Below are 19,625 nucleotides of genomic sequence, written 5' to 3'. Positions count from 1 at the left end.
CAGTGACATGACTGATGGCGCATGTATAATGCACCTTCTATTGTGGTAATGGTATTGTAATCTCAGGGTGGTATTTATTTCACTTCATACTGAATAAGGGGGTATATAATTACAAGTTAAATTTAGTTGCTAAAGTGAGTTCGGCTGTCAAGTTTAAGGTTAAAAAGATGTCTTTTCTCAATGTAAAATTTAAGCACATGGTTTTAAGATATACACACATTTACATGCCTTTTAGGTTCATCACAAGAGGTTCCACACACCCACACACGTACGGATACTTAGCACCACATTAGCAGCTTGATTTTAGTATGCTATTGTACATTAGGTTCCACATACGTATGGATATTTCAGGTTTGAGTTCTGAAAATGAAGAATTATAATTTTGATGAGAACGCTTTATTTTTTAATGGATCTTTACCTGATACTAATCAAACTTAATCGACCTAGTGGATCTGAATAACGAAATAATAGAAAAAAGAATTGGGTGAAAGGAAAATAGAAAACATGAGGGAAATGACGGCATGGTAGATTCATCGTACTTGAAGCTTAAAAGTGTGTTTTTGTGTAAAGTGAATAATACATGAATGTGCAATATGCTTTTTCAATTTCTTGTCTGCATAATATGTTCTTTATGAAGCAGGCCACAAGGAGAGTTTTCTTGTTAGTAATATAAAATAATTCTCTAATGTTTTGTCTCGCATGCAAAATCAAATACTTGACTGGACTTTCGGTAAGCTCTACAAATAAATACTTTGTTCATGAATCGTTGCTCCACGCTGAAAACTTTAAACACATTAAAATGTATTAGTTGGCATTTAAGTTTCTTGAACTAGCACTATATACATCAAAATATTATTACTCGATTCGTTTTAAATTGTACTATTGCACAGATTGACTCGACATAAAATATATATCAACAAAGACTAACCAATATAATTTCGCTTGTGATCAAATTCTACTTGAGTATTTATTTTGAGTTACTGCTCGATGTTTACTAAATAGAGTTATAACTTGTAATTATCTTTTAAGTGTCCTGATTATGCAAAATTTTTCAAATTGTGTGATGAACCCACTTTGACTTCAAGCTTTCAAACTGTGTGATGAACCCAAGTGGGTTCACTTATTTATTACAACTTACAAGTAAAACGCTTTATTTCTTTTTATTTAAATGTTAATTATGGTTTTTTTGGTTCAAAATTCAAATATATATATATATATATATGGTAAAGTGCGTATATATACATATTAAGGAGAAATATTTAGGAAACATGACGATAGTTTTCTATTTACAAAACATAACATTACAAATCCTATACAAAACATACTTTTTAAAAAAAAACATTATTTAACAAAAAAAATTAAAAAATATATTTATTTTTTAAAATAATTTTTTTCGCTCAAAAATTTATATATGAAATGTGTATATCTCGCTCAAGGCTTAAAAAGTTCGCTCAAAATTTAGTGTATGAAATGTGTATATCACGTTCAAGGCTTAAAAAATCCGCTCAAAATTGTGTGTATGAAAATGGTAGGAAATTTTTATCTCGCTCAAGGCTTAAAATTTTGCTCACATTTTCGTGTATAAGGTTCATGTTAGATTTCTATAAAATTAATATAACTACAACAACATTGTATACAACTTTGATACAACATTCAAGACTTAAAATAATCGCTCAAATTTTTGTGTATGAAATATGTATATCTTGCTCAAGGCTTAAAAAGTTCGCTCAAATTTTGTGTATGAAATGTGTATATCTCGATCAAGGCTTAAAAATTACGCTCAAAATTTTATGTATGAGAATGATATGAAATGTGTATATCTCGCTCAAGACTTAGAATTTTATTCACATTTTTTTAATATAAAGTTCATATTAGGTTTCTGGAAAATTAATACAACTACAACAACATTGTAACAACTTTTATACAATATTCAGAGCATAAGTTTTCGCTCACACATACACATTTCATACACAAAAATTTGAGGTAATTTTTAAGCCTTTGAGAAAACACAAGTTAAATTTTTTTTTTATATAAACAAATTTTTTAAAAATAAAATATATTTAAAAAAAAATTTAAAAAAAATGATTTTCTGAAAAGAAAAAAAAAAACGAAAAATATATGAAAATCCGTCATGTTTCGTAAAATATCGTTATGTTTTGTAAATAAGAAAAATTATCTATATATTTTGTAATAAAGAGTCTTAAGTAGTTATAACATGTCATTTTAGCATATACATATATATATATATATATATATATATATATATATATATATATATATATATATATATGCAAAATTGCAAATTGTTGCATTTTTCGCTCCAACAAACTTCTCCGGAGATAGTTTTGGACTTGGGCTTGAAAAACTCAAGCCATATTGAGCTTAGTTTTCCATTTTTTCTTTTGGACAACTTACATAAATAGCTACCTTTTATTAGCTCCTAACAATATATAGCTACAAGTTTGGTAATTACAAACCGTAGCTACCTTTAATGTCCCATCGGCTGCTTGAAATACAGCGAAATACAAAAATCGTAAAAACAAAGTGGAGTAAAAATAAGCTCTATATTTGAAACATTCACTATATTTACACCAAAAAAAAGATGAACACATTAAAATACAGAGAAATACAAAAATCGTGACAACAAGGTGGAGTAAAAATAGGCTCTATATTTGGAACATTCATTATATTTACACCAAAAAAAGATGAATACATTGAAATACAGCGAAATACAAAAATCATGAAAACAAAATGGAGTAACAATAGGCTCGATATTTGAAACATTCACTATATTTACACCAAAAAAAAAAGATGAATATATTGAAATACAATGAAATATAAAATCGTGAAAATAAAGTGGAGTAAAAATAGGCTCTATAGTTGGAACATTCACTATATTTGATTATTCAATTACACAATTTCTTCTTCGAAATATAGAAATAAATATAAAATATACACTCTAAGTATACTAAAAAATAGAGAATACAGTCAAATCCGGTCATATATCCGGTGAAAATACAAAAAATTACACTCTATGTACAATAAAAAAAAAATGGAGAATACAGTCAACAAAGGGTGGAGAGGAGAGTCAAACATTCACCGAGAATAGAACAAATGGCCAGATCTGTTTCCCCAACATTGGGTCCAGTTCCTTTTAAGAAAAATGAAAAATAAAAGTAACGAAAATCTCCACAATATGCTCAACTCCTAGATGAAATGGTGTCATATCATCAACTAAAAGGACCTGGATTTTCTATAGCCTTGTTACTCAAAAACCCTGTAAAAGGAATATGTTTTTCCATGTAATTCGATGATCCTCGCCTTGTTTTTTTTTGCGATAAACACAACTCTATGACCATGTTTAACTTTATCTTCTTCTAAAGCAACAACATGAAGCATATGGTGTTCAGATCTGAAGAACTAGAAACCTAAGCTTCTCGAGTTTGGAGATGGAGATAGAGATGGTAGTAGTGGTGGTGGTGGTGGTGCTAGCGGCATTGGTGGTGAAGATGGAGGAGGGAGGGAGGGGAAGGAGAGGAGAGGATAGAGAATATTTTTAGGGTTTGGAAAAGATGAAAAATCTTAAATGTATAGTGAGGGAGAATATAGAGAGGTGTATTTATTTTGAAAGTTACTGGACCAGTTATGGAATGCAATTTTGGAAAAATAAAGCTATGAAAATTAAATAAAAAATAAAGTAGTTATTATTCATAAATAAGTCTTAGAGGTAGCTATGACAAGTAAATTTTCCTTTTCTTCCCGTTCGTCTCTCGTGATGCATAGCTTTCTTTAACCGGCCCGTTATTTGCTTTCATAAGCATAGACATGTTTTTTTCACGGATTGTTCTTCAAAGGCTCCGGTCATTAATTTTTGTCCATCAAATTGATGGTCTTTAATTTTGTCCTTCACTAAAAAAAAGTGGCTGAAAATACCTTGAGGTTCTAGGTTCGAACCCTTGCTCAGTAAAAACAAAAAACAAAAAAAATAATTTCGCAAGGCAAGACTTCGTGAAAATTCTGTCTTATATGGCAGAATTTGCCGTAAAAGTCTGCCTTAAGGCAGAATTTAGTTATGCCTATAAGGCAGAATTTTAAGGTTAAGGCAAAAGTTTACCTTGCGAAATTTTGCAAGGCGGAATTTTTTTATTCTGCTGGAATCCTAAAAAAGTTAGGCCTAATTTTTGCCCGAATAGACCTAATTTTGCTACAAAACTCCGCCTTGCAATTTTTTTTTTCTAGGAATATTTTAGACGAAGGAAAAAAAATTAATGACCAGCAATTTGAGGGCAAAAATTAAAGACCACCCCCCGAATGAGGGCAACCGTGCAAATTGCCCAAACATTAACATCACCGTTCATGAAAAGAAACATTGCAGATCAAGAAAATAATCTTTTCAGTTAATATGCATACATAGGGTTAATATTACAAACAATGGTTTGGTTAAAAATCGATCCATACCAAATCGATTAAATAAATTGATACTTTTTTTGTTTGGTTTTAAATTTTTAAAAATCAAAAATATTTGGTTTGATTTTTGATTTTGTTCAAATAAAACAGAAGAAAAAACCAAACCGAATAGACAAATATATACTTAATTTTTATAATTATATATATAAATAAATAATGTATTAAATTAGATCGAAATTACCATGAAACTCACGAAGTTTAATCACATCTTTTTCTTCCATAAGGATTAGCCAATCTTTCTTGTACCATAGGAAGATAAAGTTTCAAAAATCTTTAGTATTTGAGTATTCTAACTTACATAGAATTATCACAAGGCACTGTATAGTTAAATATATTTAACTTGTTCTGAGAATATTTTAACGAATCGATGTTACATTTACCTAATAAAAAAATTTGTCATTTTATTTGTTGGTACAATGTAAAGAATAATAGTAGAAAAAAGAAGAAGAAAAGAGTATATATTTATGCATTGTTAAAAACCGAATAACCGAACCAAAGCGATAACAACCAAACCGATAAATGTATATTATATTTGGCTTGGTTTGGTTTGGTTAAACCGACTAAGTTGGTTTGGTTTTAGTTTTGGTTTTGACATAAACACCAATCCAAATCGAACTATGAAGTGCATGCATTTGATGTGAAGAGATAATACATAGGTAGCTCCTTAAATTTGTCAGGATATTTCATTTAGATATTGAAACTAAGTCATGTTTCAACACCTCTATTCCTAATAAAGTGTTCCAATAAAACACTTTCAGTACAAATTCTAAAAAACTTTTTTCGTGTGTTTTCAATCGTCTATTAAACTAAGTCATCTCATTTAATTATACACATTCGCCTCAATAAGCCGTAAAACCCCGAACATTTTCTACATGAGGTTGATGTGTATATATAATTAAAGGAGGGGGAATATTTTATGTGATTAACTTAACTACCTAATAAATGAATGCAAACACACAAAAAAAAAAAAAAAAAAGTTAAAAAAAAAATTGAACTGAAAATGTCTAATTGAGACACTTTATTAGAAGTTAAGGTGTTCAATTGAAACAGAGCTTAATTCGAGTGTCTAAATAGAATATCCTGACACAGATTAGTTTTAACATTTTCTTGAAGTTTCAAGCCAAGGAACCATAGAGAGAGAGATTTCATTCTTCATATAATTAAATTGGTTGTCATATTTTCTCTTCTTCTGTTTAATTGCTTATATACAACGTGAACTCTTTTATGAAATGACCTTTATGAGAACTTGATGATGTTTGATTTAGACTGCAGTACTTTCTTGATTAACCTATTGTATATGTTTTGCGGTCTATCCATCAAGAGATTGACTCCATTATATTTGAGAGAAGTGATAGAGTTCGATCACATGCACTTGAACTGTTTCCTGTAATTTATTTATTCGAGAGAAGAATTAATTATAAGAATAATTTTGTGAGAAGTTCCAATATCTTCAAATCTGTCAGCTTAGAAACATGCACTTTAGATTGAACTCTTAATGTGCTTCTACAATCGTTAGACTATAGCTAATCGAAAGAAGAATGACTTAGGTCAATTGATTTTTAGGAAATAGATGATTATATCGAACGAAGTAAATTAACATTTATGTTCAATAACAGGTACTATTTAAGGAGAGAAATATAAAAGAATCATCTCAAAATCGGGAAGTTTTTTGCCTTTTTCCTTTGGTAAAAAAAATTAAAATTACTCGATTCGTTGCTCATAATCTTGTGGAATTACACTAAGTATATGTTGTTGTTGCAAATGTCACTCTTTTCTTATAACTTTTAATACGTAGATCACCATTAATTCTTATTTTTGGGCTTAAGGAAAACACGTTGTATACACATATTTTCACTTTAGCCAAAGAGAAAATAACTGATAATAATTCTAGTCCCAGTGGGATCGACACATAAAAAACGAGAAGCCCAGTCGTGGGAGATCTTTCGATACTATTTCTATAATGGAATACCAGCTTATTTTTATTCCTATATTTTGCTCGTCACTTATCTCTTGAATTTGTATCTGATGTTCACATATATAACAACATAAATTTAAAAAAAATGTGTTCCCATAGAAGCTTCTACGTAGTAAGAGAACCAAAAATCCAAGGTTGTAATAGCTTGTCTTCCTTCTCATAATACGATAAGAGCTTGTCTCTTAGTATTTGAACGTTAACTGGCAATATTCCTTGCACCTGTTCAATATAATAAAATAAAATTAGATCAACACACACAGTATATTATAAGTAACATAGATATTGATTGTGAAGTTCACAATTTGATAAGCCTGTATTTCTAGACAAACTTAATTATGAGATTATCTCGTTCGATCCTTAGCACATTTGAACCTCAAAAACCTTTGATATGCCTCCTTTTTCAGGATAATTTTACAAATAGTTACTGAACTTTTACTTTATTGCACCAAAGTTACTAACTATATTTGTCATGAAATTTGAGAAAAAGGAATATGTTAAGTCCCACATCAGCTGTGGGAAGAAGATTAGATTCCTTATATGGTCTTGACAATCAATTCTCACTTCTTATTATTGTATCAGAGTAATGCTCTTCAAAATTCCTTATTTACCCGCCGTTGGGCCTCATTTTATATTGTTCAGTCTATAAATCTCCTTCTGGAGTCCCACATCTGTTGTGAAAAGGAAGATTGGACTTTTTATATGATCTTGGGCAGTCCTCACTTGTTACGCTAACTTTTGAAGTTGAGTTAGGCCCAAGATTCATTTTTTTATGAGCCTCTTTGCAATTTGTGCTCAACATATGATAAGGAGTCAAGCATCTTTCACAATATATATATATATATATATATATATATATATATATATATAACTTAAATTCAATCCAAGCAGATAGATGAAGAAGAGAAAGAGAGTCAATTTTATTCATATTAATTACCTGAAAATGCAAATTGTAGAAAACTCTATCTTCCAAAGTTTCAAAAGTAGATGCATTTAGTAATGCAAGTCCTTCCTCCTCTAATTCTGATAGAGCTTCAGCAAATGAACCTTTATTGCTCTTCAAAATAGATATTTGAATCATAACTTCTCTATCTCCCACTTTATTTGCTGAAATAACTGATAAAGAACTCTGAATTCCTCCTCTTATTGTTTGCTTATTGGGGATACATCTTAATGTGAGATCTTCTTTCTTTTGTGTTAGTCTTTCCACTTCTTTCTTTAACTCTGGTATGTATTTTAGCACTCTTGCTATTGTGGCTGGAATGCTTAATTTTTTCTGTGAAAAGATAGAAAAAAATGGGTTAGTTTGCATGAGCATATATATACTTATTAAGAATATGATAAACATACAAAGAATTAAGGAAATAAAGGATGCCAAGTCAAAATGTACCAACTACCAATCGAAACATTCACTATCTTTAATACATGGGATACAAAGTGGGATAAGTAAATGGAGTTTCAGCCATTTTTTGGTTTCACAAATTCGGTCTGAAATGAATGATCCGAAAAGTTAATAAATTTAAAAAGGTATAAACTTATTTTATTTTTAAAAAATTCCACATGAATAAAATTTACGTGGTAGTATGTGTCTCACTCCTGTCAGTTGAGATTGGTTAGCTAAGGGGTCGATGCTATCGAAAAGGCAAGTCCAGGCCTCCAGGAGGTAATTAGACTGTGCATGGAATAAAACGTGTCAAGTTAAAAGCAATCTCGACATAAGCCGTCAAAAAAATGGATATTGCAATTGTTTCCCTTCCCTTTTTGACTAAAGGCAAACAAGAAGCTATATATGTAATACTACTCTTCCTTTCTTTTTTTTTTTTTTTTGAACTGGGAGTATAGTGGGATATATGAGATTCTTTGATTTTTAATCAGAGGTCTAAAATTCTAGCGGCGAGCATTGTGCCCCCCTTTAATAAATACTATTCCCTCCGGATAAAAAAAAGAGTCTACTTAGCAAATCAAGAAAGAATTAACCTTGTTTTTTCATTTTGCCCCTATTAATTGTTATATGATCAAATCTCAATGCCTATTTAATTAGGGATAGCTTAGTCAAATTACCTATTTTTATCTAAGAGTTAGTATTTTCTTAAGGGATGTACAAATGGCTAAGTGGACTCTTTTTTTTATCCGGAGGGAGTATGAGGCACGTTTGAATTTGGATTAATCCTCTTAGCGGGTTCCGACCATATGGTTATACTTACAAAAAAAAAAATTATACTTCAGAAAATAATGTCAGTCTCATGCATTTATATCACTTTCTGAATTTGAGACGTTCACCATTAATTTATTCAAATTTGAACACAAAAAAGAATCAGAGGAACGTTAAACAAGAGGGGGGAAAAAAAGAGAGAAAAGAATTGTACCGTATGATCAGAAGGTAGAAGCAAAGAACGAAGAGAATAATACAAGGAATTAGTTTTTTTTCTCCGATCACGTTCACTTGCATTGTGATTAAGCTTCTTCACTATTGCATTATTCATCTCATCAAAATTCTTAGTTGATTCACTGTGTACCATGCTTGGATTAGATGATGAGTAACGAAGAATAGGAATATTATTATTTTCTGGAGTTTCTTCTATTGTGTTTGGTTCTTGGTTCATTGTGGGATCTGCCAAACACAAGCCAAAGTTAGAAAACAATGGAGAAGAAATGCCAAACATTATGCTTAAATGTTGCTTATTATTTTCGAACAATTTTGATGTATGATTGTGTTGTGACAATCATATAACGTGTATTTATACTAGGAGTCTTAAGATTTAACTAATACATGTCATACTAATTGTATAGTACTTTTATCACTATCAATATTTTTAATTACTACTTACATGTACTAGTATCATATGCGGATCCAGGATTTTAAATTTATGAGTTTTTACCGTCAATGACGGAAGAATTTTCGTCAAGGGTGGCTCATCATCTACTTCTACTGTATATACAAAAAAAAATGGATTAACCTTGTATATGTAGCGTGATAATCCGGCTAAAGGGATTCACATGAAACCCCTTCTAACCCTCTACTAGCTTTGCCCCTGCATACAACGGCATCAAGTAAATACATAGTAATAGCAGGATTTATAGTAAAATGTTTACTTAATTAATACATATACTAGGTCTGAGCAAAATTACTGAATTGTAGTTCCGCCCTGACTTATAGAAATAGCATATTAGTAGTTCCTCATTTTAAGAATGGTACGTACGTGGGAGTTGTGACTATCATATAAGTGATTTAATATTTTGAAATTTATTTATATTGTCAAAGTATTGAAGTTAAAGTCTTGATATTCGTAATCAACACAAGGACTTAATTAATATCTTAGCATTATAACAAAATAATTTTTTGCGTATTATTTTGAATTATTGAAAATAAATTTCTTGTGAGCTGAAAAAGACTTTTCATCTAATGAAAGGAAAATAATTTATTCTTCAACAATGGAATCAATGTCGGATATACGGATATCCAGATAGAGTCAACGTCTTGTACGCGATTATAAGTTGATAGGACTAAAATTCTTCACTAATTTATTTTGCAAAAGAATAAATTAAGTTGGTACTAAATTTTTTTCACTAATTTGCTAAAGAATAAACTATAGCAATTTGCTTTGACTAGCTAACGCGTCAAATACTATTATGGATGAGTTGGAAAAAGAATGCCACGGATCCGGAGCTCTAGGAGAATAATATTCCCACAATCACAAAAATAAAAAAAGATAACTATGGATTTTGATGCTAATATGTTGCTAAATATCTTTAGATAACTTGATTTTTCGATAATTCATTATTGATTTTCATCGTTAAATAAAATTAGCGATAATTTTTTATTGTTTAGCAATAAATAAAGTCCACTGGAAATTTTTACAATACGAGGCTTGAATTATGTATGGGAGATTGGATCAATGATCACCTAAAGGAGTGCTAATTTTACCTAGTAGCCAATTTTTACTATATTATTTAAGCACTACAACAACATACCCAATGTAATCCCACAAAGTGGGGTTTGGGGAGGTAGAGTGTATGCAAACCTTACTCTTACTGTGAGATAGAGAGGATGTTTCGGATAGATCATCGGCTCAAAGAAAGGCAAAGTACGCAGTTCGAAAAAATAATAATAATAAAAGTAACGAACCCAAGGCAAAAATGCTAAATAAGCATGACAAAGCAGTCTAGAAAAAAAATGTAACTAGCACAAAATTCTATGACAATCGAAGTACAAGACGCCATCCTCATGAGCCAATCCACTAAACTCGCAATCCAAGTACTCTGTCTCAGTCCTGCTCAACCTGAACCCTTTAGATTCAAGGATCTGTCTCCAAACCTCCAGTTTAGCATTAACTCCGCTGCGAGTCTCTTCAATCAAAACTATGTCATCTGTAAATAACATACACCAGGGCATCTCACTTTGAATTTAATTGCTGCGTCAAAACATCCATCACCAGAGCAAATAAAAACGGACTAAGAGCTGACCCTTGGTACGACGACATCACAACTAGGAAGTGCTCCAGTCACCTCCCATTGTCTCTACCCGATCTTGGCTCCATCATACATGTTCTTGATCGCCTTAGTGTATGTCATAGGTACACTACTAGCCTCGAAGCACCTCCATAAAATCTCCTTTGGAACTTTGTCCCATGCCTTTTCTAGATAAGTAAGATTAAATTTTTCAAAATCTTTAACTTGTAGTTAATATTTGCAAGTTTCAAGTAAAACTCCTCTACTTCTTATTCTTCTTTTCGTTCTTCATTTGTGGAGTAAAACAAAATTAACTTGACCACTTCCTAGCAAACGTTTGCAAATTGTTTAAATACTACAAATATTGAAACGGTCGAAGTTGGGGATACGCAAAATTTACTCTTTCCTTATTTTGTAACTTAATTCTCGTATATAAACATAATTTAATATAAATATCAGTTGTGAATAAATTTTTACCGCGGAAAAAAATACTTAATTATTTTGGGCACCTTGAGGGCGTGTGGTTTGCAGCATCCGGGCACGAGCCTTTTGGGTTTTCCACGTGGAGGCACGTTTCTTTATTTGAATATTCACAATATTCATCAGCTTGCTCTAATGGCACACTCAAAATGTTTAGACTATTTATAATATTCCTAGTGTATATGTGTCATTAGTTTAATTGGTTGCATAAAGTCTATTCTATTTTAAGTTTACCTACGACCACCAATTTTACAAATTATTTATGCTTACGTGATCTCATTAGTTTTGATGCAGGGAAAATGTCAAATTTGATTATGTACTATTCGAGGTTGTTTAATTTTATACTTTTGTTTCATTCATACACTTGATGTTAGTAAATTATTTCATATTTGTTTTTACTGTTAATAGAGTTCTAGCATGAATGAGTAAACTCCATGAGTCCTAATTCTCTAAAAGCAAAAAGAGTTTAATTTACCTTTCAACTTTTGGAGCTCTGTTAGGACAAGAAAACTAACCTTTTATTTTACGACGAGATGATATTAGATCAAAAAATTAAGTAACGACTATATTACTTAATTTTGAAACGTACGTGAGCAAATTTGACACTTTCCTTTAATATACCGTCGCATTTATGTTGTAAATGGGTCCCTTAGATCACTTTCGACGATTACTTAATTACTTTACTATTATATACAAATATACATTTTAGGTCCTTATTCTTTTCAGCTGACCTACGCCCACTCAAATGACTAAATGTTAGAAATAGTGCATATACTAAGTGTTAAAATAATCTTGTTTAATTTGAATATACAATTTTAATGTTCTCAAGTGATGTCAACGGGCCCCTTAGAGTTTCAAATACTTAAAACTAAGAATTCAGTTTATTAGTTGCATTGATTGATAGCGATAAGTTCTTACTCTTTTCACATCATGATTACCTATCTCCACTCAATATATTACACTATTTATAATTGAAGTTCACGTAATGTAAATAATCGACAAAAGTTTCTTGAGTTAGCTTAGGATAATCAATTGCAGGAAGTAAGTAAGTCATTAACTAATGATTCTTAATTATTGAGACGATATATTTATATTGAGATTAGACTATACCCCTCAACAATGAGCACTTAACAAGCAAAGACTCAATCTTCATATCCCCTCCCCACACTTAGGATCTATTCAATCATCTTAATAGTCGATAGTGACGGCAATTGCTTAGAGCAAATGGAGATTGTTTTAATTAAGAAGTTGGACAAAGCTAAGATAGACATGAATTTAACATGAAAATTACAATTTCCTTATTCTAATTTCTAGCTACTTGATGAAAAGAATATGTAACTTTTCGGAAAAATTTAAGGGGAAAATGTGTATTTTTCCTTCCTTGTTTTTTGATGTACTTGTCCTTGTTCATAAAAATTTTATGGAGTATCCTATTTGAACACCATTATTTAGATTTAAAGTTTTGCACATCTAACCACTTCGAGACAATTTCTAACATGCGGTGTCCAGGCAAAAGTGCTTGAATTTAGCTACATATGACTAAAGTTCAGGTGAAATTGATTGAATTTCAGCGTTATGAGCGTGAAATTCAGAAGAAGAAAAAAATTGAATTCATATGCATGGCTAAAGGTTAGGCAAATACGGCTAAAGTACAGCCATATATGTCTGATATTCGGGCAAAAAATGAATGAACTTCAATCATATTTATCTAGACTTTAGTCATAAGATGTCTGAAGTTATTCCAAAGTAGATAGACTTGCAAATTTTTACTCACTGTGAATATAACTTAAATGGTGGTGTCAAAATCAGGTATCTTTGCACTTCGGCCCCCTTCTCAGGTTTTGGGCTGGATTTTCTGGACGATGATCACATATTTGAGTCTCTTGGCAGATTGCCCTTCTTTTGGGATGGTCTTTAAATTTTGCCTCTCATATTTGTGGTCTTTAAATTTTGCCCCTCATATTTGTGGTCTTTAAATTTTGCCCTTCGCTTAGATACCTGAGGTTCTGAGTTCGAATCCCTGCTCAGACACAAAATAAAAAAATAATTTGGCAAGACAGGGCTAGGGGGAGTGTGTGCCGGATCCGACATACAGTCCTTAAGAAAAACTAAAGTTAAAAGATAAAGATAAAAGTTTAACTAAAATAGTTAAAATGTTAAACAAAACATAAAATTGGGGCTTTTGAATGGCAAATCTATACAATATCCTTCAAAATTTAACGAAAGGATAGAGTTTTAAAACCTGAAGTTAAGGCTACCTTTTTAAAAATTTGAATAGAAGGATTAGATTTAATCTTGAAAAGTAGAGTAGTTTTACCTCTATTCAAAATCAAATCAGATGTTTATCCCTAAAATAAAGCATACTAAAACGTTATTTGATAACTTTGAAGATGACATAATTTTCACTCTCAGAATAATAATTTAAAAATTTTAAAAATAGTTTTGAAGTAAATTATTGAACTGAAGCATCAGACTAAAATTTAAAAACAAAAATATTCCATTTTGGTAATTTCAATACTAGCAATTTAAACTAATTCATCATGTTGAAAATTTAAAATATTTCATTATTTCTATATCTATTAATTAAAGGAAGTCGTTCATTATTACTCCTATAACCTATGCAAGAGTTTAAATGGCAGTAATCTTCTATATAATTATTATAAGATAAGGATAAATATGATCTTAGAATTATATATTTTATTTAAAAAAAAATATTCTATTCCTAACTACTTATTATCTGGTATGACTTTTGAATTTGAATTTGAATTTGAATTTGAATTTAAATAAAATTTAAAAGAAATGAAGTTCCAACTCCTTAATTTCTTCTATATATGCATACAACATAGAATTACACATAATAGAGTTACTCATTCTGTTACCAAAACGTCTTTCAGGAGCTGCATTTTTGGATCAGAAATCAATTTTGACTATGCAGTACTCTTCAAGTTTTTTTTTTTTTTTTTTAAAAAAAAAATTGTTTGTATGGTATGATTGCAGGTATGGTTTGAAGCTACAAAAGAAATAGGAAAAGGCATTACACATTGCATCAGGTATATACAATTGTATTTTGCTTTTGCTTTAACTTTTAAATTTTGGAGAAGTTACATTCTCCGAAATGATATGGCGACCATTTAGTTACCTACTTACGGTGTTTATGCCATGATATATTCCTTTTGCTTCATTAGAAATTGCTTACGTATAAATGAAAGTTGCAGGTTTTCTATCAAAAATCTTGATGTGAAGTTAATGATGACTGTATCATATGATAGGAAGATATTGAATCTCCGGTTTGAATTTTTTCTTTGAATTTTGTCAAATTTGCTCAAGTAAGAAACATGCATTGTGATTAGTTAGCATCTTTATATAGCTTGGTGGAGCGTTTGAAATTTTAAATGAATCAATTGAATGATATCGTATTTAATTAATATGAAGATTAGAAACAATAACTTGCGGCCAGAACAACTGGAAGTATGATTTCATAATAGAAGAGCAAGGTACATCACACATTTTTAACTTATATGAACTCACATACATTAATATTGTTCTTTGTTTTAACAATAACAACCGGTTACTATAGATTCTTTTTGCAGTTTTAGTTTATCAAATTAAAAGATCACTTTAACATGATGGTATAAAAAAATTATTGCTATCAATGCATATAAGTTAAATTCAAATCTCAATTATATTACTAATATGTTTTTATATTTTTTTCACCTTTATACTACTTTGAATTCTTTTACTTTTATTTAATAAATTTGTGCATGCTTTGTGAAGGACTAAACTGAAGCAAGCAGAAGTAGACAAACACTGTCAAGATTAATCAATGACTAACATTGCATTCATTCATAAGCAAAAAAGAATATCAAATTCCCTTTTAAAGTGTATAAAGGGGTTGGGTGGGCCGCTTATAATTTTGTAAACATTATTTGATTTTGAAATTTTACTTAGAATATCACTATTTACCATAAAATCCAATAAGCTTGGTCTTCGTTCGAATTCTTAAAATCGTTTTTGGATTAATCTATTTGGTTACTTGGCACTTTCAGTTTGAGTCTTTAAGTTGGACTTCTTCATGTTCTTATGATAAAATTAACTTCTAGCAAAAAGAGTTTCTCTATTTATACTTTGGAAGAAAATTAATCCTGTTAAAATGATATTATTTCAAAAGATAAATTTCTTTTAACAAAATCATAGAACATATATATACACACACACACACATGAATTTTGCTTGAATGGCTTACTTTTATTATCTTATAAGGATTTTTACAAAGTTAGATTTCTCTTTATTTATTATACAGTAATAACTCCCACGAGATTCAAAATGATAGTAGTTAATTTAAAATGATAATTATGTATTCGATATATTATCATATCAATTTTGCCTAACATTTATATTTTTATTTTCAGACTTTTGTATTAATTTGTCACAGGATTCAAAATGATAATTACTCGTTTGGTAAAATTGTTTATCAATTTTACATATTATTTAGAAAGTTTTTTCAACACCAACAAAAGGAGCCTCGGAGGAAACTGACTCTCACATGCACTCCCGCTCATAATATATGCAAAATAGTATTTATGTATAGTAGAATCGTGTCTTTTCAAATATATGTTGTTTAGAAAAATGATAGCTAACAAGCTCGCAGTAAATTCGAATTCAAATATAATTTTGTTGAATAAAAAGATAAAGTGTTTTTTAATATAATTTGAAAGATATATAAATTTTTTGAAGTTTAAATTGAAAGTTATTTTTGATAATATGTGGTTAGTCTTCGTGTGAAATTGGAATCGCTCAAATATGGAGTATCATCCACAATTATAACTTATAACCCTAATCTAATCTTATTCCCTTCTCAAAATTTTAATGTGCATAAGTTACGAACTTAAATAAAAATTCAAAAGTTTTATTTTAACCAAAAGGGAAGGAGAATTTATTTTCTTATTGTACATAATAAAAAACAATTATTAAGAGTATAAATAATTTTCAGAGGCATTATCTATTTATATTCTAGACTAATTTGAAAGTACAATTTAAAATAAATATGATATTATTTGAACTATACACAATACTTAAATGCGAAAATATTATTGATAAAATTAAATAATACAGAGTGTGTGAGGTTCTTTATACTTTGAGCTAAATAATTAAATAATAATAAGAATAATAAAAATATATAATTGATAAATTCAAGCAATGAAATAATTTCGAGCAATTGAATAAATGTATATAATAAGTAAATTTTATGTGTAAGAAAAAAAAATACATTTATCTATATATCATATTAAAAGAGAGTAATAAGCAAGCACATTACGTCAAATGGGAGGTTAATAAAAGTCACATTAAAATATAGTAACATTAGGTAATGGGTAACACAACAATTATTGATAAGGAAAAAGAAGCTAGACAATCTAAAATCACGTAAATATCGTACTCTCCCCGTCTCAATTTAAGTAAAAATACTTGATTGGCACAATGTTTAAGAAAAAAAAAAAAGAACTACTAAAATTTATGGTTTAAAATAAGCTATATAAATTATTGAGACTATAAATCATCTTATTTAGAATTAGAATTTTAAATTAAATTGTTGTTAAATATAAAAAGATGTCATTTTTTAACTGTTTAAAAAAATAGTATAACATAAATTGAGACGGAGGGAGTAATAGATAAAGTTAAAATTAAAAGTAAATTGAACAATTCTACGCAACTAGATTCAATGATTAAATAAAAACTCAAAATTCTATATTAAAACTAAAGAGAATGAAAATGTAATTGCTATTTCCACTTAATTTTTCTATTTCATTAATGATACTACAATCATTAAAAAAATTAAAAAAAAAGTACCATTTGAGTTTGTATCAAAATCATCAAAGGATTGTTCTGTTTATTATTTAATGAACTAAAATAAAAATCTGGACACATATCTAGATTAAAATATAAAATATTATATATAATTAAAAAAAGTAACATATATCGAGGATTGAAAATGTTAACGGTAAAATAAACATTGTATAGAATAAGAAGGGGAAGGGGGGGGGGGGGGGGGGGGGGGGGGGGGGGGGAGTCTATTATTCAAAGTTGAGCGGGGATTTTCTTTTTTAAAGAAAAGTTACGGAATGTAAATAATTTTCACCCAAATAATAAAAAGACTTCTATTATTTGACGAATTCAAAAATCACTATTAGTATTAAATGCATTATTTCAATTATATATAAAATACTAACTGGGAAAACTAATTAAAATACTATAGTAGAAAAAAAGTTCAAAGAAATACTATTCATAAAATTAGCCAGTTGAATATTTGTGAATAATAGATAAAATTTTAAAAGTAAGAAAATATTTGAGGATAAATAAATTTTTTTATTTATGTTTATTAAGTATGAGATTTGTTGAATATTTGTGAATAATAGATAAAAGTTTAAAAGTAAGAAAATATTTGAGGAGGAATAAATTTTTTATTTATGTTTATTAAGTATGAGATTTTGTTATTATGTGCAATATTACATTGAAAAATATGACGACAAATTGTTTTAAATAAATATTACTAATGTACTTAAGCAAACAAGATCACAATCTGGTACTAATATTTTTTAATTAACATTGCGCATCACGCGGGTACGAATACTAGTTTTAATTAAGAAGTTGGACAAAGCTAAGATAGACATGAATTTAACATGAAAATTACAATTTCCTTATTCTAATTTCTAGCTACTTGATGAAAAGAATATGTAACTTTTCGGAAAAATTTAAGGGGAAAATGTGTATTTTTCCTTCCTTGTTTTTTGATGTACTTGTCCTTGTTCATAAAATTTTTACGGAGTATCCTATTTGAACACCATTATTTAGATTTAAAGTTTTGCACATCTAACCACTTCGAGACAATTTCTAACATGCGGTGTCCAGGCAAAAGTGCCTGAATTTAGCTACATATGACTAAAGTTCAAGTGAAATTGATTGAATTTCAGCGTTATGAGCGTGAAATTCAGAAGAAGAAGAAAATTGAATTCATATGCATGGCTAAAGGTTAGGCAAATACGGCTAAAGTACAACCATATATGTCTGATATTCGGGCAAAAAATGAATGAACTTCAATTATATTTATCTAGACTTTAGTCATAAGATGTCTGAAGTTATTCCAAAGCAGATAGACTTGCAAATTTTTACTCACTGTGAATATAACTTAAATGGTGGTGTCAAAATCAGGTATCTTTGCACTTCGGCCCCCTTCTCAGGTTTTGGGCTGGATTTTCTGTACGATGATCACATATTTGAGTCTCTTGGCAGAATTTCCCTTCTTTTGGGATGGTCTTTAAATTTTGCCTCTCATATTTGTGGTCTTTAAATTTTGTCCCTCATATTTGTGGTCTTTAAATTTTGCCCTTCGCTTAGATACCTGAGGTTCTGAGTTCGAATCCCTGCTCAGGCACAAAATAAAAAAATAATTTGGCAAGACAGGGCTAGGGGGAGTGTGTGCCGGATCCGACATACAGTCCTTAAGGAAAAACTAAAGTTATGCCGGAGGAGGCATAACTTTTCCACAAGGCATAATTTAGTTATGCCTTACGGGGCAGAACTTTTCCTCAAGGAACTATGCCTTATGGGGCGATTTTTTTTTTTTTAAATGCCTGAGCAGAGATTGGAATCCAGAACCTCAGATATCTAAGCGAAGGGCAAAACTTAAAGACTACAAATATGAGGGACAAAATTTAAAGACCACCCCAAAAGAAGGGCAATCCGCGCAAATAAATGCTCTGGGTTTAACTATATAATCCAGTCCATTGGACGTCCATCCAAGTTAAGCAGTCCAAGTTGACTTGTTGAGGCCCAAGCCTTCTTCCATCAGAGTCCATTTCCTAATTCTGATGCTAAAAGCACAGTTGACAAAAATTTACATTATAGCGAGGACAGGTTCTTGTATGTCAAGCTGCTTTTCATACTTACTTTTAGATAAAATGCTTCTTTTTTTATCTAATATATAGTTTGGCCTGACTATCAGAATTTGCTCCTAAACATTCTATTTTGAAAAATAAAACTTTATTAGGAAAGCCGATTTCATTAAATAGTTAAGGATTCTAAGCATTTAAGTTGTGGATTCTCAGCGTTTACATTTAATTAATACCTAGTAGGACAAAAAAAGGTACTGTATCATGATAATCATGTGATTGCACCATGTAGCTCTGTGGACTTCCTATAAATTTGGTTGACCACAATGTTTTATATAGTACAAAATCTTATCTACTCAGAAATACACAAAGAA

The 19,625-nt window shown here is 29.9% G+C and overlaps 1 protein-coding gene across 1 annotated transcript in view; it reads right to left on the bottom strand.

Moving 5' to 3' along the window:
* LOC132608347 (transcription factor ORG2-like) overlaps positions 1–10,952 on the bottom strand; it is a 71,621-nt gene extending 60,669 nt beyond the window's left edge. Inside the window, exons 1-4 of the mRNA XM_060322382.1 lie at positions 10,946–10,952; positions 10,640–10,807; positions 8,806–9,050; positions 7,615–7,715 (exon numbers count right to left, since the gene is read on the bottom strand). Of these exons, the coding sequence (XP_060178365.1) occupies positions 7,615–7,715; positions 8,806–9,050; positions 10,640–10,807; positions 10,946–10,952 (521 nt within the window). The remainder of the gene's footprint in view (positions 1–7,614; positions 7,716–8,805; positions 9,051–10,639; positions 10,808–10,945) is intronic.
* Between the last annotated feature and the right edge of the window lie 8,673 nt (positions 10,953–19,625).

Source organism: Lycium barbarum, chromosome 8 (assembly GCF_019175385.1).
Source record: "Lycium barbarum isolate Lr01 chromosome 8, ASM1917538v2, whole genome shotgun sequence".
Classification (NCBI taxonomy): Eukaryota; Viridiplantae; Streptophyta; class Magnoliopsida; order Solanales; family Solanaceae; genus Lycium; species Lycium barbarum.
This window is presented reverse-complemented; position numbering and strand designations above follow the sequence as displayed.